Genomic DNA, 26,266 nt, shown 5'->3' on the forward strand with positions numbered 1-26,266 from the left:
ATGTGTTTTTCTACCACAGTTACCCATAACTAGTAATTTACTTGCTTTGCAGGTAAATTCTTGTTATCTTCATCCTCCGATGGGGGCCTTTGTTTCATAAAGGGATAATAAGCAAGCTCTGCATTAGATAGATGGCTTTAGGTAGATGCCTTTCGTGTCTGACTGACACAAGCGTTAGGGTAACCACAGTGGGGAATAGCTCAGCTGGTCCCAGCTAACCATCCCTGCTTCTCAATGCTGCATCCTTTTTACCCCTAGACTAAAAGGGAGAGCTTGAGAAAATATGCATAGCTAGGTCCTCCGGAGTTTTTCCTCACTCCCTTTTCGAGTTAACAATATGCCTAACAGGCTGTTTTCTGAAGTAAATTGGCAGAAAGTAGTGTTTGGGAATCAGAGATGGAATACTTGATTTGTCCAACTCCTCATTTAACTGTTTCTTGCTGCTACCTCTTGCACACAGCAAAAACCTTTTGAATATTAGCTGAATGATTTGGGTTCATATGGAGCAAATCAAGCAAGATACGTCTCAGCATCTCTCCAAGAGAGTGAGAATCCATTTCCTGCTCTGTATTTCACCAGCTATGTAACTTTGAATAAACCATTTTACATGAAAATTGAGGCATAAATATATTTTGTATGTAGGTAGGATTTGGAGGATGAGTGGAGGAGTATGGAGGGACCAGGTCTGAAGGCACGTGTCTATGACCACTCTACTGCTTCTAAAACTGGACATTTCCATTTTAGATTTGATATATCGCTGCCAATTGCCGGATGACATTTTGTTTTGTTTTGTTTAAAAGCTTGCCTGTACGTCTCAGAGGCTGGGAGGTGAGTTACAATTTCCCTGTAGGTCACGGAATCTGCGAGGTGAGTTGCAATTTCCCTGTAGGTCACAGAATCTGGGAGGCAAGGCAGAGAGGTCAGGGCATGCACTAATATGAAGGTCTACAGCTTAGCAGTGCTGGCTGGGAGGTACTGCATTTCATTTCATCCAGGGGCTTTCCTCCAAAAGGATCACCACCTAGGAATCAAAGCCCCATGCTCTTTCATTCTTTCATTGTTTTCAGAAATCTATTAGAATGGAGAAGACCTCCTTCCCCCTTCTTCTACTCATATAAATACAGTTCTTTTCATTTTCCCATTTTTCTTAAACATGATAATTCTGCCTTCTCTCTAAAGCTGAACTTATTTTCACAGCAACTTAGAGGCATTTTCCTTTATTTACTTGTCTATTAAAATGATGAGCTCTAAGTTAGAATTCTCTTAAACTTGTAGTCTGATTTAGGATAGTTATTAGCAATTTTTCATTGAAACTCTCCCGGTTAGTTTATGCCTCTCTCCAAGGGAGCCATTTCCTCTCCTTTTACCAGATTTGTATCTGTTTTTGAGACATTTGCCTGTACCTCTACATCTTTTGAAAACGTGAGCTCCCCTCTAAGGAATGCAGTAAGGACCCTTTGATGGTTAAGCTTAAAGAACTGAAAACTTTGGTCTGACTTAATAATTGATCTAAATAAAGCAGATAATTATGTGTTTATCACGAGGGCTTTTAAACATCTGCCTTTTCATGCTTCGAATATAGAGTCCATCTTTTCAAGTTGTTTCTTAAAAAAACCAAAAACATTCCACTTTTCTTTTTTGTTCTTTTTGACCTGCCCAGGATTGTCATCAGCCTGTGCCTCACTATGTCTAAGTTCTATTAGAGAAACGGAGTAAAGAAGGATATATTTGGAAGGGACAGACAGTTGTACTTAAGACTTATTTATTGTGATATTTTGGACTTTTCATGTAGCTTCTTTATGACATAGTTTATTGAACCTTTCCAATCTTGTGGGTCTAAAGTAGAAATAACATGTTGTGGTTCTCAAAGTGTGATCTCAGAGCCAATCACATCAATCACCCAGGGCCTCTGTTTGATAACATGATCTCCAAGATTTTGTTCAGTTCTGATACTGTCTGATGCTCTGAAAATTTCCCATGATGTAACAGAATCTGATGAAGTATAAGAGGGGACCCAGGAATCCTTTTATAAAGTGGGTATGAGAAGACATAGTAATATGGTTTAGCTCTGTGTCCCCACCCAAATTTCGTCTCGAATTGTAATCCCCATGCGTCAAGGGAGGGATCTGGTGGGAGGGGATTGGATCATGGGGGTGGTTCCTCCATGCTGTTCTCGTGATAGTGAGTGGGTTCTCACAAGATCTGTGGTTTAAATGTGTATGGCAGTTCCCCCTTCTTGCTCTGTCTTTCCTGCCACTATGTAAGACGTGCTTGCTTCCCCTTCACCTTCTGCCATGATTGTAAGTTTCCTGAGGCCCTCTAGCTATGCTTCCTGTCAAGGCTGCAGAACTGTGAGTCCATTAAATCTCTTTTTCTTTATAAATTGCCCATTCTCAGGCAGTTATTTATAGCAGTGAGAGAACGGACTCATACAACATAGGTTCAGATAGAACATTTGAACCTGGAAATTAGGTTGTGAACAGCAACCTAAACCTTTTTTGCCTCATTGCCTAAGATCTCATTGTGAGCATTCTTTTCATACATTATGACCTTTAAAGGCAGTAAAGAACTTCTTGACAGTTCTTTTTAATTAACAGGTATGAAATATTTTTTCATGCAGTCTGTGGCCAAATAAAAGTTTCTCAATCCTGGCTGCAGGTTCGAATCTCTTAGGTTTTATAGGTGTCCTGGTGCCTGACCCTCTCACTCCCTGTCTTCTATCCCCAAGATTCTGATTGAATTGCTATGAGATGGAATTTGGACATCAGCATTTTCAAATGTGTTTCTTTGGTGATTCTGGTATTTAACCAATGTTTAAAACTACTGAATGGAATGCATACAGGTTTATGGGATTTGTAATCGTCATAAGGATATGGACAAATTATTTCCCCAGATTTGTGCACCCAGAGAATAAGAGGAGTAGAAAATTTTCTTTATGATGTAAGTTATTGAACGTTTCTTATCCTGTGGGTCTAAAGTAGTAACAACATGCAGTGGTTATTAAAGTGTGCTGTCAGACCCAAAGGCATCAATCACACAGGGATTTATTAGAAATGAAAATTACCGGAGTTCTCCCCAGACCTACTGAATCAGAATCTCTGGATCCAGGACCCAAAAATCTGTATTTTAATAAGACATTCCAGAGATATTGATGAACTCTAAAGTTTGAGAACCATCAGCATTGATTGTTGTATGATTCGGTGGCAGGGTATGAAAATCTTAGCACACTGCCTGGCATGGTGCGAGTCTAGTAAGCAGAGTACTCGAGAGATAGTGCTATTGATTGCTTAGCAGTCTGAATTTGGCTTGGGGCTACACCTGACAGTTCTTGGCTTAGCTACACTTTCAATTCTAAGACTGTTATTTATAAGGCAAATAGAGGCAAACTGAACCATTTCAAAGGTGTATCAGAACAACAAAACCTACTTACAGTCATTCTACTGTGCTCACTCTTCCATTCTTATACTTCTATTTCTCAGGGCCTAAACTGTGATGTTTTGATAATATCTAAAAGCAACTCACTTAATGATGGAGACTGCCGCCCTAACCCGCAAAGTGTTGAGCAACTAAAATGCAAGGAAAAGCTATTCATCCATAAATAGAAAAGATCTCTTCTCCAACACATCAAAAACATTATTTTTAATAGGAAAATAACAAATAAAGAAAAGGTTAAAAGGTAGACGTTTCTGTTTCCCCAGTACAATTTTTTGCAGACTATTTAAACAGGTTTCATTCCAGGAACCATAAAGCTCTTAGATATATGTGTATAGATCACAGAGATTAGATCACAGAGATTAGATTCCCTCCCTCAATAACTCTAACAGCAGTGTGCTACTCTTGTTGGTAATGCTAGGTTTTTCTCAGTATCCCAAAGTCTCATTACTTCTTGCCTGGATTATGTATAGATTTCTAAATTGGGTGTTTCTGATTCATTTCTCCTAATCTGCCCTACATGGACTTTTAAATTAGTCTTTAGTAAATCATATTGTAACCAAGCGTTTCTTTCTCATAAATCCTTGGTCGATCTCTGCTGCATGCATGATAAAATTCAAACCCTTTTTTTGATGTGCAACATGTAAAAAGCTTAATTTTATCACATATCTAATTTTTGTAACCCACTGGCATTATTTTACATTCCCGTGTCCCATGTTCTTCCTATCTCATGACTTGCTTTTTATTCTCTATGCTCTGAACTTTCCGATCTCCATGCCTACATTCTCCTGTCTCTCTACCAAGGATGGACGTACTTTCTACATCATGTTTCAGGAAAATTATATGATCCACTGAGACTTCCATGATCCTCCACTTTATCTTAATTTCCAGAGGTTATTCATGCATCTTCATAAATTGCACCTTGTATTATCTTTAGTTTTGTACAATTTTTTTTCCTCCTCCATTTGACTGAAAATGTACTGAGGGCGAGCACAAAGGTGTATAAAATTCAGTAACCCTATCTCCCACCCAAGCTCATTCTTTGCTTTGCTTAATATATTAACCCCTCTAGACTAGCTTTTAGACCATTTCTAAATATCAAATCCGATACTCTTTCTTCTGAAAGTTAAGACTACTAATTAAGGCTACTAATTAAACTAAGATGGGGAATAATTTCTGTACAACACAAAAAATTATGTGTCAAAGCCAATTATAAAGAAGTAAAATGCCGGCAAATATATCATAAGAGTACTATAACATTGCATCCTTATTAACCTCATGTTGTTTACTTCTTTTCTGTAGGTGATTTTCTTCCACCCCCACCTCCACCTCTAGATGATTCCAGTGCCCTTCCATCTATCTCTGGAAACTTTCCTCCTCCACCGCCTCTTGATGAACAGGCTTTCAAAGTACAGGTAAGAGCTGAAGTTAAAGTCATGTTTATAAGCCATCCTAGGGAGCTCATGAATTTCATGATTGTTTCTGTGCTGGATAAACATTTATCCAGAGCCTATTGAGAGCTTTACAACTTACGAAGATCTAAGGTACTTTAATGCAACATACCCAACTCAAGCTTCCCAGAGTTCTGCTGGCTTACCCTCTGAAGCCCTCGAAATACTTTTGCCTACTAATTTTGTTTCAGATCCCAAAGCCATTTTTTTTTTAGGAATACTATTTGAGAAGGCAACATTTCCTTGTTATTTTGGAGGACATACAGCCATATCTTTTTATTGCCATGTTCTCTATCTACAAACATTGCATTCAAGTGAGTAAGGCTGACATTTTAAGGTTGTAGTTGGTTAATGTGGATCTGTTTGGTCAGCAACATTTTTCTAGCAAAAGCAACATCAAATATCCTTAGGATTTTCTCTTCTGGGTAAGTTCAAGGGTGCACATTATACATATCAATTATATAGAACTCTTGGGTTCCAGAGAGTGGTAATTGCAAAGTAACTCGGGGCTGGAATCAGATGTGACATTAGAAGTGGTTCTCAGACTGTGATCATAGGTAACTGCTAAAAGCTGCCACCATTTAAGCTGAAGAAGTTCTTTATGTCAAGAAGAAAATCTAATAAAGTAATAGAATTATTGTTATAGTTTTAGGTGTGACTATGTTCATATAGATATATTGAAGAAAAAAATGAGTCTTCTTTGTCTTTCAGAGAAACATTGGAAATATTTGTAGATAAAATGGAATGGCGTCTGGTAATTTTTTTCAAAATAATAAGGGTTGGAAACTATTGAGTGAGAACATGGGTGAAATAGGGTTGGTTATGATTTGATAACTGTTGGGTGCATGGAAGTTTGTTCTGTTATTCAGTCTACCTTTTAAAAAAATCTAATATCATTTGTGGAACATACAATATACTGACTTATTGCTCATTAATTTTTTCATTTGTTTTACAGTATTATTTTTTCTTTTTAATTTTTGTAGCTACAAGTAGGTATATGTATTTATGGCATACATGATATTTGGATATAGGCATACAGTCTTTTAAACATATACCTTTGTATATGTTTAAAATATCCTATAATAAGAAATGTAAAAGAGAAAAAGTCTTAGGGAACAACTGCTTAAATGGTTTGTTCTATTATTTGCCTTTCTTTCTCCTAAATTTGAGGTTGAAGGAGACAAAGAAAGAAATGATTCATTCGCTCAACAAATATTCTGTATTCCTATGTGGGCATTATTCAAGCACTAGGAATGTTATAGCAAAAAAGGCAGACACCACTCTATCCTCAGGGAACATAAAAGTTAGTGGGACTAGTGGAAATAAACAAGATACATACATTACAAAGTACATTAGAATGGATAAGTGGAGAAACAGGGATGGGGTCAACGCTTACCTACTAGGATAGGCATCATCAATATGGCCCCACTGAGAAGGCGACACTTAAACGAGGACTTGAAGAAGGAGAGGAGGGAATGAGCTCTAGAGATTTCTTGGGGAGTGTATTTTCATATAGTAGATATTAAGAAGTAGAAAAGGCTTTTGATATTATCTATCATTTGAAATCAGTAAATTGCAGTTGTAACCAGTTAAGTACCAATTCAGTTTCTGGAGTCTAGATCTTTTAAGGCTATTAAAAAATATGTGTATTGCAAATATAGGCCATGAATTTCTTGCATTTTATTTTGGTGTATACTAATAAAATCAACTATCAGATGCCAATGATGAATGAGAGTCCTATAAAGTTTGTATTTATTTTATGCAACAGATAGAACCCTTGGCAAATAAAACCAATATAAGTGATTTTTCTTAGTTTTAGTCATTTTTTAATAAAATGAAGAAATCCTTAGCTTTGGCTTTAATGTACCTTTGGTCCTACTTTGCTGAGGTTGGCTTTTTGCATATTGTTTAATATGTACAATTTTTAAAGTCACTGACTCTGTTTCCTCTCTTAGATTGTCATAGAAACTATTTTGTTACATTTTAAATCTTTAGTTCTCACAATGTTGTTTGAAGTAGTGACAGAAGACTCGTGATTGAAAACTAGTTACATAGATTATTCTAGTTGTATGATCTTGAGCAATGCATGCTGAGTCCCAGTTTCCTCTTCATTAGAAACAAAACAAATAATATATACCTCTTACAACTAAATGAAATACAGATGGACTTGAAAGTATTAAACTGAAAGGGCTATACAAATATTTTGATGTTATCTTAATAATCACTATTAATATGTAAGAAGAATAGTAAGGATTTTCCAGTGGGTTCCATTAAAAAATTCAAACATGGGGCTTTCAAAAGACAATGAAGAGTTTTTTTCGGGTGGACCTTGTTCTGTTAGATGTACTCAAGCCATGGCTTTGTTTTTGAAGAGGAAGGAAATAAACAAAACGCCTGTTGCCATGTTGGCTTCTGTTCTCTGTAAAACAGAAGGGAGGAAGATAAAAAATAAAATACAGTTTGCCAAATGGAAAAGGACAAATCTGGTAGGGAGAGGCCTGTTATTTTTGAGACGCTTCATATGGAAGATTGTTGATACGTTCAAAAGAAAATGAACGTGCCCTCCCCTTGTGTAAAAGTGGCTTAGATGTGATAGTGGCTTGGCCCTGCTCTGGCCCAGGTTTGTACCACCTATAGAAATGAGCCATGGTATAGCCTAAAGTAGCATGATCACTGGAGAAAATTCTGCACATTTTCCTCTCAGCTATGGTAAAACCTCATGTTGCCAAGTCCAAATTATAGCTGGTAAATGTGTGTTTTTATGTAGAAGACTGTTTATGTTTCCAGCCAGATTTTCAGGTCAGAGCCAAAAGTACGTCTACTAAGAGTGATTATAAGAGTTGTAAGATTTTGAGAGCAGAAAGGGACCTTAGAGATCATTTAGTCCAACTCTGGCACCAGGCATCTAGTTACAGTCCTTTCAAGTATTTGCTAAATTAATTTCCCTTTTTTTCCGGAAATGGGGAAACTGAGATCCAAGAAGGGATGGATCCTCTGGTTTCTGACAGAGGTCTTATTGAATCTGAAAAATCTTGACTCCTGGCCTTGACCTTCTTCCTGCTGTCCCAGATGACCCATGAACTTGGTTTTGCTTTAGTCCCCTAGCAGACTGCAAGGCTCTGAGATTCATTGCAGAGGGTTACACGTTTGTATTTGGAAAGACCAGGTGACTCCAGAATTTTGCTTGGCTGTCTGAATTTTTGATATATGCTATAAGCTTTTATTTCTTCAAAAAAGGCAAATAAATATTTAGCCTTAAGGATTCTTGGTTTAACAATTCTCATTTTCATGTGGAAAGATGAAACTTGGGAAACAGGTGAAGGATTTGCTTTTCCATCAGGATGAACGTGACCTCCATGCCTGTGATGTCTGTAGTGACACTTCAGCCATCACTTTGTTAATTCATTTGTTCTTCATTCATTCAGTGTAAATTGAATACTTCTTATAAGTAGACATATATGCTAGTGACTATAGCCTTAGGACTTGGCATCATAGGTTTAATGCTCTGAGTCTCAGTCTTGGGACGGTCAGTTAGTTTTATTTATTTACTTGTTTATATATTTTGAGACAGAGTCTTGCTCTGTCACCCAGGCTGCTGTGCAGTGGCCTGATCTTGGCTCACTGCAACCTCCACCTCCCAGGTTCAAGCGATTCTCCTGCCTCAGCCTCCCAAGTAGCTGGGACTACAGGCGCCCACCACCACGCCTGGCTAATTTTTTGTATTTTCGGTAGAGACAGGGTTTCACCATATTGGCCAGGTTGGTCTCAAGCTCCTGACCTTGTGATCCATCCGCCTTGACCTCCCAAAATGCTAGGATTACAGGCATGAGCCATCGCACCCAGCCAGTTATTTTTATTCTTATCTGACCCCACAGTTGGTCATTTCTTCCTCTTTTCAGCCAGGCCATGGGCAAGTATTAGTATTATATAACATTGCTTAGGGTGGTTACAAAGAAGATACGTGTCTCAGAATTTTGGACTTGCAAGAGAATTAGAGTTAATACATTCAAGTTCCTTTCTATTGTTTGAATCTTGTAATTTTTTCCTACATAACAAAATGTTTATGGGGAATTATGATAGGTAAGGCAGTGCTGCAGGATAAGGAGATGGATCAGATACTCAGAATCATGTTTGGAAGATGCATATACACAGTCATTTAAGTCGTTTTATGGTAAATTATGCTTTAGTCATCATACGTTGATCAGAAGCATAATCTAAGTCCTAAATTAGTGGTGGAGAGTGAGGGAAGTAAATTAACTGTGATTGGAGAGAGGCAAGAAGGATTCATAGAAACAATTTAAATTGAACTGAACTTTGATGGCTGGGTGGGACCTTAATTTTCAGATCGGGGAGTAGATTTTTCAGCAATAAAATAAAAGAATTAAAACACAGAGGAAGGAGAGCTCAAAGTAAGTGTGATAGGCCCGTGTTTCTAGCTGTGGAACCTACTCTTAGTTCTAAAACCATTGACAATTTATTGTAGGGGCTTGTTATTATTTTAAATATAAGGGTGATATCCCCAGAACTGTTGTTGGATGCCAAGTGATACTGTTAACATAAATTAAGGCAAAACATGTTGCACTTGCAGGAAACCCCATGCAAACAATTCTGAGTTGTCTGGTAGACTTCCTTCAGATCCGTGGGGACTTACCTGCTGACATCTGATGGCTTTGAATTCAGGGGCTCAATATTTAACTTCCTCTTTTTATGATATCTTTGTTCGTCTTTTCTTGGTGACTTCCAGTTGACAACTTCTAATTCTGCTTCTCTGTTTGTTTCCCAGTCCTGTGGCTTGCTTTTATTTGCCTACTATTCAGTATTTGCATACCTCTGGTTTTCATCTCTCCTTTTCTGTTTGGTCCTGCAAAATGGCCAGGCTTGCTAATGTAACTCCAGGCCCTCCTCATTAGACAACAGAAGGGTTTTGTGCATTGGTGATTACTTCAAATGTTAAACATTTCTCTTTGTTATTGAGTAGAAATGTGTCCCTTTATGATATCCTCACATTGATTTTCTTTCCCCTTTTAAGAAATGATGCAAAGTCAGAGGAATGATCAGGCCAGGAGAGAGATAGGTGCTGTATGTCTCAAGGAGTTGATGAGTAAAGCTACTGAAAGATGTTACTTTTCAAAGGAGTAAGCACAGAGTAACCTGAGCTGTGCCCAGAATTAGTGGAAAAGTAGAGAAATCTCTGAAATTGTTTATTTTAAAGTCAGCCTCCAAAAGCTCTTGAGCATCTATTCTTGTGAAAACAATTCAAAGCTCATATATATGTATGATGAATAGTGGCTTATAATCTTTTCTTTTTTGAGACAGAGTCTTGCTCTGTTGCCCAGCCTCTGCCTCCTGGGTTCAAGCGATTCTCCTGTCTCAGCCTACCGAGTAGCTGGGACTTTACAAGCACGCCCCGCCATGCCCGGCTAATTTTTAGTATTTTTAGTAGAGATGGGGTTTCGCCACATAGGCCAGTCTGGTCTTGAACTCCTGACCTTGGGTGATCTGCCCACCTCGGCCCCACGAAGTGCTGGGATTACAGGTGTAAGCCACCGTGCCCGGACTCATTTTCCTACTTACTAATTTTACGTGTTTAGTTTAACAATGATAATTTGAAAATCAATTCAAGTTTTAGCAAAACTGGCACCGGAATTTTTTTTTTTTTTTTGAGATGGAGTCTCACTCTGTTGCCCAGGCTGGAGTGCAGTGGTGTGATCCCGGCTCAGTGCAAGCTCTACCTCCTGGGTTCATGCCATTCTCCTGCCTTAGCCTCCCAAGTAGCTGAGACCACAGGCGCCCACCACCATGCCTGGCTAATTTTTTTATTTTTTTATTTTTAGTAGAGACGGGGTTTCACTGGGTTAGCCAGGGTGGTCTTGATCTCCTGACCTCGTGATCCACCTGCCTCAGCCTCCCAAGTGCTGGGATTACAGGCTTGAGCCACCTCACCTGGCTGGCACTGAAATTTTTGTCTTGTGATTCTTGTGATCTAGGACTATCATGGTCTCAGGTATAGAACAACAGGATTTTACTTTTAGACATAAAGAACTCAAACCCACAGTATGGCCACGTTCATTCATGAACTCACAGAAATAGCCAGCTGAACTGGCTTTACGTGGGTTGGACCACCTTATCATAAAAGTCTGTCTTTCTGCTGCCAGTTAGTGTGATAGAGGAGGAGGAGGCTGGGTATGAAAAGAGATCTCGGCTGTGGAGGTTAAGAGTAGAGGTAGTGGACAGTGTTGCCAGGGCAAAAACAACATGGTCAGCTAAAGCTTTAATGTATTCTAAAATGCTTGTTTTCTATAGGCTGAGAATACAAGGATATCTTGATCCATGAAAACATACCAAAGAGATGATTGAGATGCTTATTTCTTCCTGGCTCTTTGCCTAGTTCCTTTTGGGTCAGCAAGCCCCAGTTGATTTGTAGCTTGTTTGTGACTCTGACAGCAACAGTAGCAGCAGCAGCGGAAGAAGCAGTAACAGCAGGAGCAGCTTGCTTTGCAATTATTTCCTACTTTTATTCCACATATGTAGGTCATTGTGTGTTTATTAAGGCTGGGTAGGCTCTTAGGCATGTCACTGGCTCTGGTCATTGTGACTTTCTAGAAGCGAATGTCACAGTTTTCCTGGTTGCTTTTTGCTCTTAATCATCATCTGATTGGTTATTCAGATAAGAAGATGGACATTTTTGTTGTCTGGACTTGTAAAAACCCCTCTGACAGTAGCCGACCTAGAGTCCAGGGGAGTATTCCAATATTTCATTTAGCACTAGGAAACTTTTCATGGAATATCATAGTTTCTCTTCTTTACTTTTTAAGAACTTAAAGAGGTAAAACTTTCCCCTGGGATTGATAGTGGAGTATGTGTACATATACACATACCCACCTACTCACCTGTATCAACCTGATTACCACTGCCACTACTACCTTGAAATAATCTGTGACACATTTATACTCTCTGCAGTGAAAGATTGGTTAACTGCTGGACAAAAAAAAATCCTTGTGGAGAATTGATGGTGGTTAGTTCTGTTGAATGTAGGGATTACCAATGAGGTTAGCTTTGCCTTAGCTCCTGAGTTTCTGTATAGGGAGTAATACACTATGCTTGCATATTTCAGAAAATTTCCTTTGCTCAAAGTTAAGTGAAACTATAGTTGGTTCTTTTTGAGTCAGTGAAAGTTTTATCCCAATTTGTCTCTCCCATCAAGAGTCTTAGTGGTTTCTTCAAAGGTGAAATGTACTTATTGTTTTTTTTTATTTTAACTTACAAAAAAGTAGTGGGTCTTTTTCTACTTATAAAAAAGTAATGTCAGCCGGGCGTGGTGGCTCACACCTGTAATACCAGTAATTTGGGAGGCTGAGGCAGGTGGATCACCTGAGGTCAAGGAGTTCGAGACCAGCCTGGCCAACATGATGAAACCCTGTTGTTACTAAAAATACAAAAATTTGCTGTGTGTGGTTGTGTGTGCCTGTAATCCCAGCTACTCCAGAGGCTGATGCAAGAGAATTGCTTGAACCCGGTAGACAGAGGCTGCAGTGAGCTGAGATTGCACCATTGCCCTCCAGCCTGGGTGACAAAAGTGAAACTCCATCTCAAAGAAACAAACAAACAAAAACAGTCACGTAAACAAATCAAACGACGTAGATTAGGTATTTTCAAATTTATTTCTTTATGAGGGAAAGATTATGATCTGCTTCTACGTCCTGCTCCCAATAAACACGCCAAATGATGCTTGAACATTCTTTTCCTCTGTGCTCCATCCCACGTTTTATTAAAATAATTTGGAGAATATGTTGTAACATTTTTAACTTTATAGCAAATCTCTTTTGAGAATTGTTTCTTGCATTAAATTTTATAACCACATTAGTAATAAACTGTAACTTTTACCTGTTTGCTGTGCTATTTTCTATTTACTATTTTTTTCTCGGATTCATCATCTTGATTCTTTTCTTTTTTGTTCTTTTTTTCTGCCATAGTGCTTCATTAAGTAATTTTATGGGAAGGCTACATGCATGATGTATTTCCTGAGTCTTTGTATATCTAAAATGAGTTATTATTGCCTTCATATTTGAGTAAAAGCTTGGCTATCAGTAGAATTCTCGGGTCAAATTTGCTTTCCTTCAGTATTGTACCAAGATTTGCACACTATCATTTAGTATTCAGTGCAGCAGATGAGAAATCTGATGCCAGTCTGATTCTTTTTCCAGATTAGTAAATTTTTCTTGTTTGGTCTATAGGCTTTATTTGCGGGATTCAGCAATTTTTCTAAACTGTGTCTAGACACAGCTCGCTTTTTACCTATTCTGCTATTTCTACTCAAGTCAAGGTTTTCTTTATCTACATGGAATTTTCTTCTTTCTTTTCTTCTTTTCTTTTCCTTTCTTTCTTTCTTTCTTTCTTTCTTTCTTTCTTTCTTTCTTTCTTTCTTCTTTCTTTCTTTCTTTCTTTCTTGAACTCCTGAGCTCAGGTGATCCTCCTGCCTCAACCACCTAAGTAGCTGGGACTAAAGATGTGTACCACCATGCCTAGCTTATTTATTTATTATTTTATTTTTGTAGAGACAGGGTCTTGCTATTTTGGCCAGGCTGATCTCGAACTCGTGGCCTCAAGCAGTTCTCCTGCCCTGATGCCTCTCAAAGTGCTGGGTTTACAGGTGTGAGTCACTGCTCCCAGTCAAGATTTTCTTATAATATGTTGAAAATATATTTTGATCTTTCATTCACCTTTTTCTTCTTTGTGAACTCCTACTATATGGAATTGGATTTCTTCTCTATTCTTCATATTAGTTTTCTTTTTCCAAGAGTTCTACTACATGGAGGGATTTCTGTTGCTTACTTCCCTTTTATATTCTTAATTTTTGTGGTGATAGTCTGCTTTTGACTTATAAATGCTCTATAAAACTGAATTTGGGGAGAATATTTGGTAGGAGTGTCTCTGAATATCTGTTGTTCAGGGTAGCTAGCTTACATTTAAACCTTTATCTTTTATCTGAATTGGGAATATATAGTTATTTAAATGCAGGGTGGCCATAGGGTATATACGTTCAGTCTTCAACCAAACATGTAATTAGGGGATGCAGGCCAGCAGAAGAACTGTCCTTAGATGCACAGGTCAAGAGCAGACTAGCAAGGTTAATCTGGGTCCTCAAGGCTAATGGTTTGGGGATTCATAGGCAGGTAGCAAAGCCCCTCCCTTACATGCCATGCATGTACGCCAGGTGAGGGCCACAGGAGCTGTGGCCAGCCCTTACGTGTATTGGTCTCTAGTTGAATTCTCAAGCCCCTTCGATTTCCTCCCTCATTGTGTTTTCATCGGTGACTTTGCTTCTTAATGACACACTGTCACCAGCAGTGCTGGGAATTGTGGCAGAGTCCTTTTTGTTAGAAAGCATAAACTCATTAAATCAGTTAACTGCTCTTTTGACTGACTTTCATTAAATACCCCTAAGGTCCATTCTAAAGAGCCTTGCCCCACCCCCTCACCCTTTTTGTTGTGGCAGTTCCTGGTATCCTGCTCAGGTCCTGGTATCTTTTGCTATGTATCTCAAGCTCACTTTGCTGCCTGTGAGGAGTTCATCAGAGAAAACGTGCTCTCTGATAGCATTATCTAAGCCAAAGAAAGCTTCAGAGACAGCATAATGCGATGGTTAACACTGCAAGTGCTCTTCCAGGCTTCCTGGGTTCCCATCTGGCTTCCTGCTTACTAGCTGCATGACTGTAGCGTGCTGCTCAACCTTTCTGTGGCCCACTTAAATCCTCTGTAAAATGGGTGATTGATTGTTGTGAGGTTTCAAAGACATAATACACATAAAGAATATTTTATGTAATTGACATGTTCTAAAACTTAGTAAATATTTTCACTGTTGTGATATTTTGGGCTAGCAGGTCTCTGTGCTGGGTTTTGCCACAGTTGTCACTGACATTTGATTTGCACCATGCCTCCTCAGAGTTCACCTGTGATCCCATCCCTTGATATTATAAGGTTCAGGATTTTATATATATATGTGTATAGATATATATATATATATACACACACACATATATATACACACATATATACACATATATATATACATATATATATTTTTTTTTTGCAAAAGAAATACTCCCACAAACTTCCTCTGTAAAATGAATGATTGAATTAAATAATTATGTAGATCTCTTACAGCTCTAAAATTCAATGCCTTGGTAATAAAATATCACTTCTTTGTAATTTCATGGTGATTTATAATTTGCAAAATACATTATAACAGCACAACTGTAATTTAACTAATGAAATAAAAATGAGGATCCAAGAGTTGCAGGAACTTGTTTAGATCTCACAATTGTCATGAAAGCAGTTACTTATTTTTAAATAGACAATAACAAAACCATTTCGGGGACTTTTTACAAATGAGAGAACGTAGATACTCTTAAATCCTCAAAAAGCAGCCAGTGTAATCAATAATATATGTTGATGTTTAATAACCAGGAACCTCCGAGGTAGTTTTCTTTGTAATTCGTTAGTGGAAGATTAGCACATCTTCCATCTCGGCCTCTAGCATATTTTCTGACAAACCCCTCGCAGATTGTATAATATACCTTTTATCCATGGATTTGGTAAGGAAGCCCTATTGGGCCCACAAATCTTTCAGTTCTTTTGTAATTTACATAATCCAATCAACAGGGGCACAGAAACACCTTGTTCTGAAAGAAGGAGTAAAAGGGAGTAGAGGATGCTGACACCAAAAACCTAGGGCACTAACTCATATTTTATCTCTGAATATAGTACTTTGAAACTCTAATGTTTTAGAAAGGTTTTCTGTTCATAGCTGATTTTGCTTGATCCATTCAAAAGTTAAGCATTTTTGTACTCTTACTATATAACTTAAAATGTATTATAGCATGGGGTGTTTATACCAATCCTTGAGGGGTTAAGCTATTATTATCGTTATTTTATCATTAGCTTTTGTGAGTTTGACTTGTACAGGGCCTCCTAGCCTGCAAATTCCAAAATTGACATCTTTTTTTTTTTTTGTCTGAGACAGGGTCTTGCTGTGTTGCCCAGGCTAGAGTGCAGTGACATGATCTCCACTCACTGCAGCCTCCACCTCCAGGGTTAAAGCCATTCTCCCGCCTCAGCCTCCTGAGTAGCTGGGATTACAGGCACATGCCACCACACCTGGCTAATTTTTGTATTTTTTTAGTATAGACGGGTTTTCACCATATTGGCCAGGCAGGTCTCGAACACCTGACCTTGTGATCTGCCCACCTCGGCCTCCTAAAGTGCTGGGATTACAGGTGTGAGCCACTGGGCCCAGCAGACGTTGTTTTTTTTAATAAAAGACTTTCATATACTTTATCTCGCTTGAACCTTTAGACAACTTCTGCAAAGGCAAAGGTAGGGAGGATTCTCCATCTTGTATCAGCGAAGGCTCTGGGGCTCTGAGGTTAAGCAGCATTCCAGGTTTCCATGGCATTAACTGTCCCAGGCAGGGATGAAGCTCTCTGTCTTTTTGAGACGTGCCAGTCCATTTCTCTCTCCATTGCCATCGCTGCTGTATTGTTACCGTCCCTTTATATTCATTTTTAGTGAAGGAAACAAAACAGCAGTTGTCACTTTCCTTTCCCAGTAGTTTCATTATTTGCTCTCACCAGTTCTGTTGCAGGATCCTCTATTGTAATATTGTCTTCAGGTTTTAAAAAATGTATCTCTACATACTGGAAGAAAGCACTGTGGTAGAAAATACAGGAAAACTGTGTACTGACCTGTTAAATGGAAATGTTTTCATAATTTTTAGTTAGTTTTATTTGTATTTTACCAATAAAATTTAGTAAAGATGTCAATGTCAATCTTTCTTACTATGGAAATAAGTAAAATTTCGCCAACTAGTGGAAAAAAAGTTTCTGTGGCAGTTTTTTTTTTTTAAGGAATACGGGATTGATACAAGAATGAGAGCATTAATATTATAAGAAATACAAGTTTTCTGTTATTTTTTGAAATAAAAATTTGGTTTCTGAGAGCCTTAAAAAATGAATAAATTCCCTTCTTTCCTGATAGTTTTTGTTGTTCCCTTGAGGATTAAAGGAGTGTGAATGTATCCTACAGCCACTTCCTCTCTGAACTGTAGATGACACATCAGGATGTGATTTGGGGTAGATAAGCCTTGGAGTCGAATCTCAGTGCCTTTAGCCGTAGAAGTGGTATGATAGTATGATAATTCCACATGTCCTGTCTTCTGGGCTTTTTGACATTCATAGCATTTCTAAACAAGTGAAGGATTTATCTTAACAAATAAAATTTTAATATTTTTTCATTATTCTTGAGCTTTAATTCTTTCCGTTAGAAATTATGTCATCCCCATATTTAGAGCAATGAATAATTGCATAATTTTAAATTGTGTATTGGATGGTATGGTGTATATTGAAAAGAGAATGAAAACTATCCCCTGAACGGAGATTTACTGATTCAAGCCATCACTTTCTATAATATATGCACTTCAGAGTGAAAGTTCAGTGTCAGAACTTCATAGAGTGTCTGGCCAGCTAGAGTTAGGTATTTCATGAAGAGATGATCAAACAATTGAACAGAAAATACAGCAACCAGAAGAGTATTTCACCGTGCACATTCAGTAGACTTCATCATTTTTATTATCATTTTATATCAAGGCATTTTATAAGTAGAGATGTGTCTAGAGGATTGTTTTCATTTCCTTTTAGCTCATTGAAAGTCATACAGTGTCACTTTAGTCATTCTCTTCTTGCCCAGTGGGGATAGAAACCAGTTTTGGGCCATGGCAACTATATAGAAGTATTTTCATAGAGTTACAGATTCATTAAATGAGACCCTCTCTCCTCCCCTTCACACCCACTGTGTTTCTGTCTATAATGAGGATTTAAGCAACAGTCCCAACATGAACTAGCTCATTTCAGTACTAGGGAAACGGCTCTTGCATGGGTTTACCACCTCCTCTGATTCTGGAACAACTGTTCTTTTTCTGACAGCTTCTTCTACCTCTTCCAGGCAGGCACAACTCTTGATGACTTGAACCTCCTATGTTCTTTTTTTTTTTTTCCCATCTTGTAAAATTATGGTAAAATACACATAATATAAAATTTACTATCTTCACCATTTAATGTTCTGTTCAGTAGCAATATGATGAAGTACATTCATATTGTTGCAACTATCACCAGTATCCATCTTCAGAACTCATTTCATCTTGCAAAACTGAATCTCTATACTGCTTCACCAATAACCCCCCATTCCACTCTCAGCCAGCCCCTGGAAACCACCATTCTACTCTCTGTCTCTACGATTTTAACTTCACAAGCACACAGTAAAGTTGTAATCATATTGTACTTGTCTTCGCAACTGGCTTATTTTACTTAACATAATGTCCTCAAAGTTTATCCATGTTGTAGCATATGTCATGCTATATATATGTCATGTTCTGCTTATCCATTCTTGTTAATAGACATTTGGGTTCTTTCCCCATTTTACCTAAAGTGGGGATAATGCTGCTATGAATATAGGTGTACAAATAACTCTTTTGGACCCTGCTTTCAGTTATTTTGGGTATATACCCAGAAGTGAATTGCTAGAGAACATGGTAGTTCTATTTTTAATATTTTGAGGAACATTCATACCATTTTCCAGAGCAGCTGTATTGTTTACCTTCCTCACAACAGCACACGAGTTCTGATTTCTCCACGTCCGTGCCGACACTGTTTTTTGTCTTGATAATAGCCATCCTAATGGGTGCAGAGTGATAGCTCATTGTAGTTTTGATTTGCATTTCTCTAATGATTACTGATTTTGAGCATCTATTCATGTATGTATTAGACATTTGTGTATGTATATATCTTTGGAGAAATGTCTATTCAAGTTCTTTATTCATTTTTGAATTGGACTTTTTTTTCCTTTTTTTTGTAAGTTCTCTATATATTCTGAATATTAATCCCTTATCAGATATGATTTGATAATACTTTCTCCCATTTTGAAGATTGCCTTTTTCCTCCATTGATACTGTCTTTGATTTTTAATTTCTATGAAATTTGATTTGTCTCTTGTGTTATCTGTGCCTTTTGTGTCATATTAAGACATTCATTGCCAAATTCAATGTCGTGATGCTTTTGCATACGTTTTATTCTGTTCTACAATTTTAGGTGTCACCTTTAGGTCATGGATCCATTTCGAGTTAACTTTTATAATTATGCTAGGAAAGAGTCCACCCTTACTCTTTTGTGCGTGGATATTAAATTTTCCCGGCACCATTTGTTGAAAAGACTGTCCTTCCCGTATTAAATGATCTTGGTGCCCTTGTAGGCAGTTACTTGAACATATATCTGAGGGTTTATTTCTGGACTCTCTCTTATGTGTTATTATGCCAATAGCACACTGTTTTGCTTACTTTAGCGTTGTATTAATTTTTGAAGTCAGGAAGTGCCCGTCCTCCACCTTTGTTCCTTTTTATTCAGGATTGTTCTGCCTATTTTAGGTCATGTGATATTCCATATGAATTTTAGGATAAGTTTTTCTACTTTTTAAAAAATGTCACTGGGATTTTGATCGGGACCGCATTAAGTCTGGATATCATGTTGGTTAATATTGACATCTTAAGTTATATTAAGTCTTGTATTCTATGAACATGAGATGTCTACCATTTATTTATGTCTTCTTTAATTCCTTTCTGAAATGTATCCAAGTTTTCATTGTTCAAGGCTTTTAACTATTTGTTCACGTTAATTTCTAAGCATTTTGTCTTTTATTTTTTGATGCTATTGTATATGGAATGATTTTCTTAATTTCCTTTTTGAATTGTTCATTGTTGATACAATTGTAAGTGATTTTTGTGTAGTAACTTTATATGCTCTACTTGGCTAAATTCACTATTTAGTTCTAATAGTTTTTGTGTTCAGTCTTTAGGGTTTTCTACATATAAGATTATGTCATCTACAAGAAGAGATGATTTAATTCTTTCTTTTTAATTTTGACACCTTTAATTTTTTTTTCTTCCCTGATTACTCTGATGAGGACTTCAGTATCACACTAAATTGTTATGGCAAAAGCTGGTATTCCTAATCTTAGAGGAAAAGCTTTCAGTCTTTTATCATTGAGTATGATTTTCTCTGTGGGTTTCCATCTGTGGCTTTTGCTGTGTTGAGATAGTTTTTTTCTATTCCCAGTTTGTTGAATATTTTTCTTATGAAAGGATATTGAATTTTGTCAAATGCTTTTCTGTGTCAATTGAGAAGCTAACTTTTTTTTCATTCTGTTAATATAATATATAACCTTGATTTCATTTTGTTTGTTGAGTATCCGTTCATTACAATAATAAATCTCACTTGACCATGGTATATAAAACTTTTAATATGCTATTAAATTTGATTTGGGATATTTGATTGAGGATTTTGCATCAATGTTTATTAGGGATATTGTTCTGTAGTTTTCATGTAGTATCTTTGTCTGACTTTGATGTCACAGAATGAGTTAGGAAGTGTTTCCTTCTTTTTAATTTTTTGGAAAGATTTGAGGATAATTGTTGTTAGTTCATGTATCAGTGTTTGGTAGAATTTACTAGTGAAGCCATAGGTTCCAGATTTTTTCTTACTCAGATTTTGGATACTGATTCAATCTTCTTAGCATTCGTAGCATATTCAGATTTTTTATTTGTGGTTTAGTCTTGGTGCATTTTGTGTTTCTTGGAAATTTCCCTGTCATCTGGGTTATCGAATTTATTGCCACACACTTGCTCATAGTACTCTCTTAAATCTTTTTTATTTCTGTAGAACTGTTAGTAATGCCCCTACTTTTATTTTTGTCTTTTGTAGTTTGAGTCTTCTCTCTCTCTGTCTCTCTTTCACTTCATCTAGCTAAAGGTTTGTCAATTTTGTTGATCTTTTTTAAGAACTATTGGATTTTGTTAGTATTCTCTATTATTTTTCTATTCTCCATTCTACTTATTTCTACTCTTATCTTTATTATTTCTTCCCTTCTGGTAGATTTGGGTATAGTTTTTTTTTTTCTTTTTTTCCAAGTTTCACAATCTGTAGATTTAGGTTGTTGGTTTGACATCTTTCTTATCTTTAAATTTAATGGTGTATAGCTATAAATTGCCTCATTAGCACTGTTTTCACTGTTTCCCATATGTTTTGGTATGTTTTCTTTCGTGTTCATTCCTTTTTAAGTATTTTTCTATTTCTCTTGTGATTTCTCCTTTGATCCATTGTTTGTTTAAGAGCATATTATTGGCTGGATGCAGTGGCTCACACCTGTAATCTCAGCGCTTTGGGAGGCCTAGGTGGGTGGATCAAGAGGACAGGAGTTTAAGACTAGCCTGGCCAACATAGTGAAACCCCATCTCTACTAAAAAATACAAAATATTAGCCGGGTATGGTGGTGGGTGCCTGTAATCCCAGCTACTCAGGAGGCTGAGGCAGGAGAATCGCTTGAACCCAGGAGGCAGAGGTTGCAGTGAGCTGAGATTTCGCCATGGCACTCCAGCCTGGGCAACAGTGCAAGACTCCGTTAAAAAAAATAATAAAAAAATAAAAAAAAAAGTGTATTAATTACTGCAAATTTGTGAGTTTTGCAGTTTTGCTTATGTCTATTTATTTCTAATTTTATCCCATTGTACTCAGAGAAGATACTTTGTATGACATCTACTTTTTCAAATCTATTCACCCTTGCTTAGTTTATGGGTTTATTAATGTTCTATCCTGGAACATGTCCCATGTGCACTTGAGACGAAGGTGTATTCAATTGTTGTTAGGTAGATAGTTCTGTAGAGACATATACAGAACTATCTACCTAACAATGATTATAGGTCTAATTAGTTTTGTTTGTTGTTCGAGCCCTCTATTTACTGACTCATTTACTGTTTGGTTGTTCTATCCATTGTTGAAAGTTGGACATTGAAATCTCTATTTTATACAACTATTTCTTCCTTCAATTCTGCTAATTTTTGGTTTATATATTTTGATGATCTTTTATTAGGTGTATATACATTTATAATTGTTACATATTCTTGCTGTATTGAGCCTTTTATTAATATAATGTTCTTCATCTCTTGTTTGTCTTTTAGCCTTTTTTGACTTAAAATCTATTTTGTCTGATATTTTGCTAGTGTGCTTTTTGTGGGTTACTATTTGCATGAAATGGCATTTTCTGTCCTTTCACTTTTAAACTGTTTGTGTCTTTGGATATAAAGTGAGTCTCTTGTAGACAACATATATTTGGGTTATGTGTTTTAATTTATTCTGCCAATCTGTCTTTTGACGAGAGAATTTAATTCATTTACATTTAAAGTAATTATTGATAAGCAGAGAATTACTTCTTATTTTTCTACAGATGCTTCTTAACTTGTGATGGGTTTATGACCCATTAAAACTGTCTTAAGTTGAAATAATTGTAAATTTAAAATGCATTTAATGTACCTAACATACCAAACATCATGGTTTAGCCTAACCTGCTTTAAACATACTCAGAACACTTGCATTAGCAGACAGTTGGAAAAAATCACCTAATATAAAGCTTATTTTATAATAAAGCTTTAATTATCTTATGTAATTTATTGTATGTTCTACTGTAAGTGAAAGACAGAATGGATACTTCAATTATCATGTTTAATGAATGTGTATCACTTTTACACCATCATATGGTAAAAGAATTGTAAGTCAAACCATAAAATTTATAAGATTATAAAACCATTTGTATTTATTTTCTATATGCTTTATAGTTTCTTTGTCCTTTTTTCCTATGTAATTGTTTTTTGTGTATTCAGTTGATTTTTTTTAGTAAAATACTCAAATTCCTACCTGATTCCTTTTGTGTATATTCTGTAGCTGTTTTCTTTGTAGTTACAATGTTATAACACTCTAATTTGAAATCATACCAGCTTGACTTAGATAACATACAAAATTCTGTTCCTTTTTCAGTTGTTGATGTAACAAAATTATATTTTTATGTATTGTGTACATAACAACATAAGCTAATAATTTAATACACTCATTTCTTAAATTATGTAGAAAACAAAATTGGGTTTACCAATCAAATTACAATAATATGAGATTTTAAACTTGTAATTTAAAAAAATTATTAGTTTCTTAAGTCATGTAGAAAACAAAAAGCAAAGTTACACATCATGATTACAATGATGTTACCTTTTATAAGTGTCTACCTATTTGCCTTTTCTGACATCTGTATTTCTTTGTATGATTTTGAGTTACTCTGTAGTATCATTTCTTTTCAACCTGCAGGTTTCCTGTTAGCATTTCTTGCAGGACAAGTCTAATGGTAATAAAGAACTCTCTCACCTCTTTTTCTTCTTCTTTTTCCACGACTGGCATTTGGATTTTCTTTCTCACTTTTAAAATAAAATTTGCCAGATGTAGGATTCGTGGTTGATAATTTTTTTCCTTTTAGCACTTTGAATATATCGGCCCTCTGTTTTCTGGCATCTAAGGCTGCTGATAAGAAAACTGGATAGTTTTATTGAGGATCCCTTGTATGTGATGAGTCACCTCTCTTGCAACTTTCAAAATTCTCTCCTTGTCTTTGTCTTTTGACAGTTTAATTATAAGGTGCCTCAGTACTGGTCTGTTTGAGTTCATCTTACTTGTACTTTTTTGAGCTTCTTGGATGTTTATACTCTTGGCTTTGATCAAATTTGGGGGAGTTTTTGGTGATTATTTCTTCAAGTATTGTCCCTGCCTTTTCTCTCTGTCTCATCCTTCTGGGAATTCCATGCTGCATACTTTGGTATGGTTGATTGTGTCCCACAGGTCTCTTAGGCTCAGTTCACCTGTCTTCAACCTTTTTTCTTTCTGATTCTTAGACTAATTAATTTACTTTGACCTCTCTTCAAGTTTTCTGGTTCTTTCTTTTGCCTGTTAAATCTGTCTTTGAGTTCCTCTAGTGAATTCTTTATTTCAGTTATTGTAATTTTCATTTCCACAATTGCTTTTTGCTTTTTTTTCTTCTTCTCTATTGATATTCCCATTTTATTCATGCATTATTTTCTTAACTTCCTCCTTAATTCCTTTAGTTCTTTCAGCATGTTTAAGACAGTAGTTTTAAAGTCTTTGTCAGGTAGATCCCCCATCAGGTATTTTTTAGAGACAGTTTCTGTTGGTTTATATTTTTGTTTTGAGTAGACCTTGCTATCCTGTTTCTTTGTATGTCTTTTGATTTTTTGTTGTTGTTGAAAAGTGCATATTTGAAATTAATAATGTAGAACCCTGGAAATCAGATTTTTTCTCTTCCCTAAGGTTTACTGTTGCTGTTTTTGTTTTGTGGGGTTATTGTTGCTGTTCTCTGTGCTAAGTATTAGCTTTTTTTGTTAACTTGTGGTCTTAAGTATTTTCTGAGCTGCATGTTTCCCTGGTTATGTGCCATGACTTTCTCATTTCCTCTGTTGTTTTCAAATGCCCTGGTTATTAAGGTCTGTCTCCCAAAAAGAGAAAAAATAAAAAATAAAGGAAGAAAAAAAAAAAAGGACTGGCCTTTTGAGTCCCGTGGAATTCACTTCAGCTGGAGTGAGAGGGGCAACATTAATGATAGTTGCCCCTTTTTCTTTATGTGTGTGATTAAAAGCAGCAATTAATGTTCAGTGCACAGATCCTTGACATATGGAAGACAGGTCCTTTTTGCCCAGCTTGGATCATGTAAGCTATATGCAAGCTGCTTCAAGTACATGTGCGCAGATGCCTGCCAAGGATATAAGGTGTGGGGTATAGGTAGTTGCTATTGTGCTAAGATGTAAACTTTACCTAAATTAACCACAACTTACCATCTAAAGCTTCCCTCCAGAAAGTAGATGCCTTTAATAGACTCTGGACTTCCAAAACAAGTTGTTCATATAGATGGTGGCAGTGCAATGGTTGTCTAGGTGGAAAGTCAGATTTCTGGTGCCTCCTGCTTTGCCATATTTTCTAAATCCCTTTCACTTCCTTTGATTTTTACTAAGCAGAACTAACTTCCTTGATTCCTCTGCTGTGCCTGCAACTATTCCTTTTCTCCCTTCTTTTCCACCTCCTCCTCCTTTCTCCCTGTCTCTAAATTTAGGTGCCCACTCAGAGTTCTCGCTTTGACCTTCTGTTTTCTCTCAGTGGATGTCACTACTCTAATAGGATCAACTTTGATCTTTCTTTATCTAATTATTTGAACTGCTTGTGACTTGGTACCGTGTTTTCCTTTGACAAGTTTTGTTTCATTTGTCCATGAGATCTTTTCATAGATAACTCCCGCTTTTCACTTTCAATGTATCCCTAATTCTACTCATCATCTTGCTCAAAGGCTTACATTCTGTTAGACATACCATTGTATTTTCTAGTCTTGCCAACTAAACTGTGTTCATTGATGATATATCTTGCTTTCTTTGTATATCTATCACCAAGGCTTACAGGATTATTTCAATCTCTTTATTTTCTTGCCCATCATCCTAGTTCATATCTTCTGGGTTACAACCTACTCATTGCCTTCATTTTACCTTTTTCACATTCCAACTGCATATCTATAGCCACTTAGTGGTTAAAAAAATATCATTTTCTTCCTCTGGCTTTTTATTGCATGCCACGTTAAATTTCTCCTCTTGGTTTATTTTTTAGAGTACTCTATGACCTACCTCATCGTATGTAGCCCACTGTATCTCCCACTGTGTTTTTTAGACAGTCCTTGCTCTTTTGAAGCTCATATCCTCATTGTCAGCTTCATATGCCAAGCCAATTTTTCTTGTGTCTTTCTCGATACCTGATGAACCCTCATATCCTCATTTTTAAAAGCCTAACTCTACTATTTTACTCATATGTGTCTGACAACTGGATCGTCTTGATCTCTCTCTTCTCTGTATCCTCAGTCTTTTGATTGAGTTATATGATGTGGTGACATGTGCCCAGGGTTTAGGGCTAAGAAGCCCTGCCCTGTTGCTTATCACTGCATTTCCCATCTTTACTTGCAAAAATGAGGATATTAATAACAATTTTTAGAAGGTTATTTTGAGGACTAATTAAGATAATGAATGTAAAGTATTCAGCAACTGCTGGTTCAGAGTAAAGGCTACTATGAGTCAGTTAATAAATGGATTTATTAATGCTGTTTAATTTTTCTGCCACTTAATATATACCCTTTTGTGGGGTAATGTAATCATTGCATGTACATTAATCTTGCCACCAAACTTTATTTTATAAAGCCAGAATCATAAAATAACATGGGAGACTTGTAGAAATTATTTAAAATCACAAATCATAGAGCACCAGATTTGACATGGTCCTAACCCCTCTGTCCTTTCTTGTGATGAGGAAACTGGAGCCTAAATTTGTTAAGTGAACTGTTCATGGTGACACAGTTACTAGGAGAGCTGGCCCTAACCACCATTAGAGGTTTCTGGACTCCCAGGCCTCTGCTCTTTC

The 26,266-nt window shown here is 36.7% G+C and overlaps 1 protein-coding gene across 2 annotated transcripts in view; it reads left to right on the forward strand.

Moving 5' to 3' along the window:
* Window positions 1–26,266, forward strand: part of LPP (LIM domain containing preferred translocation partner in lipoma) — a 722,568-nt gene that overhangs the window by 322,838 nt on the left and 373,464 nt on the right. For both annotated transcript variants that reach the window (XM_032171893.2, XM_032171894.2), the window contains exon 5: window positions 4,735–4,847. In XM_032171893.2, the coding sequence (XP_032027784.1) occupies window positions 4,735–4,847 (113 nt within the window). The remainder of the gene's footprint in view (window positions 1–4,734; window positions 4,848–26,266) is intronic.

This window comes from Hylobates moloch, unplaced genomic scaffold (assembly GCF_009828535.3).
Source record: "Hylobates moloch isolate HMO894 unplaced genomic scaffold, HMol_V3 SCAFFOLD_13, whole genome shotgun sequence".
NCBI classification, from domain to species: domain Eukaryota; kingdom Metazoa; phylum Chordata; class Mammalia; order Primates; family Hylobatidae; genus Hylobates; species Hylobates moloch.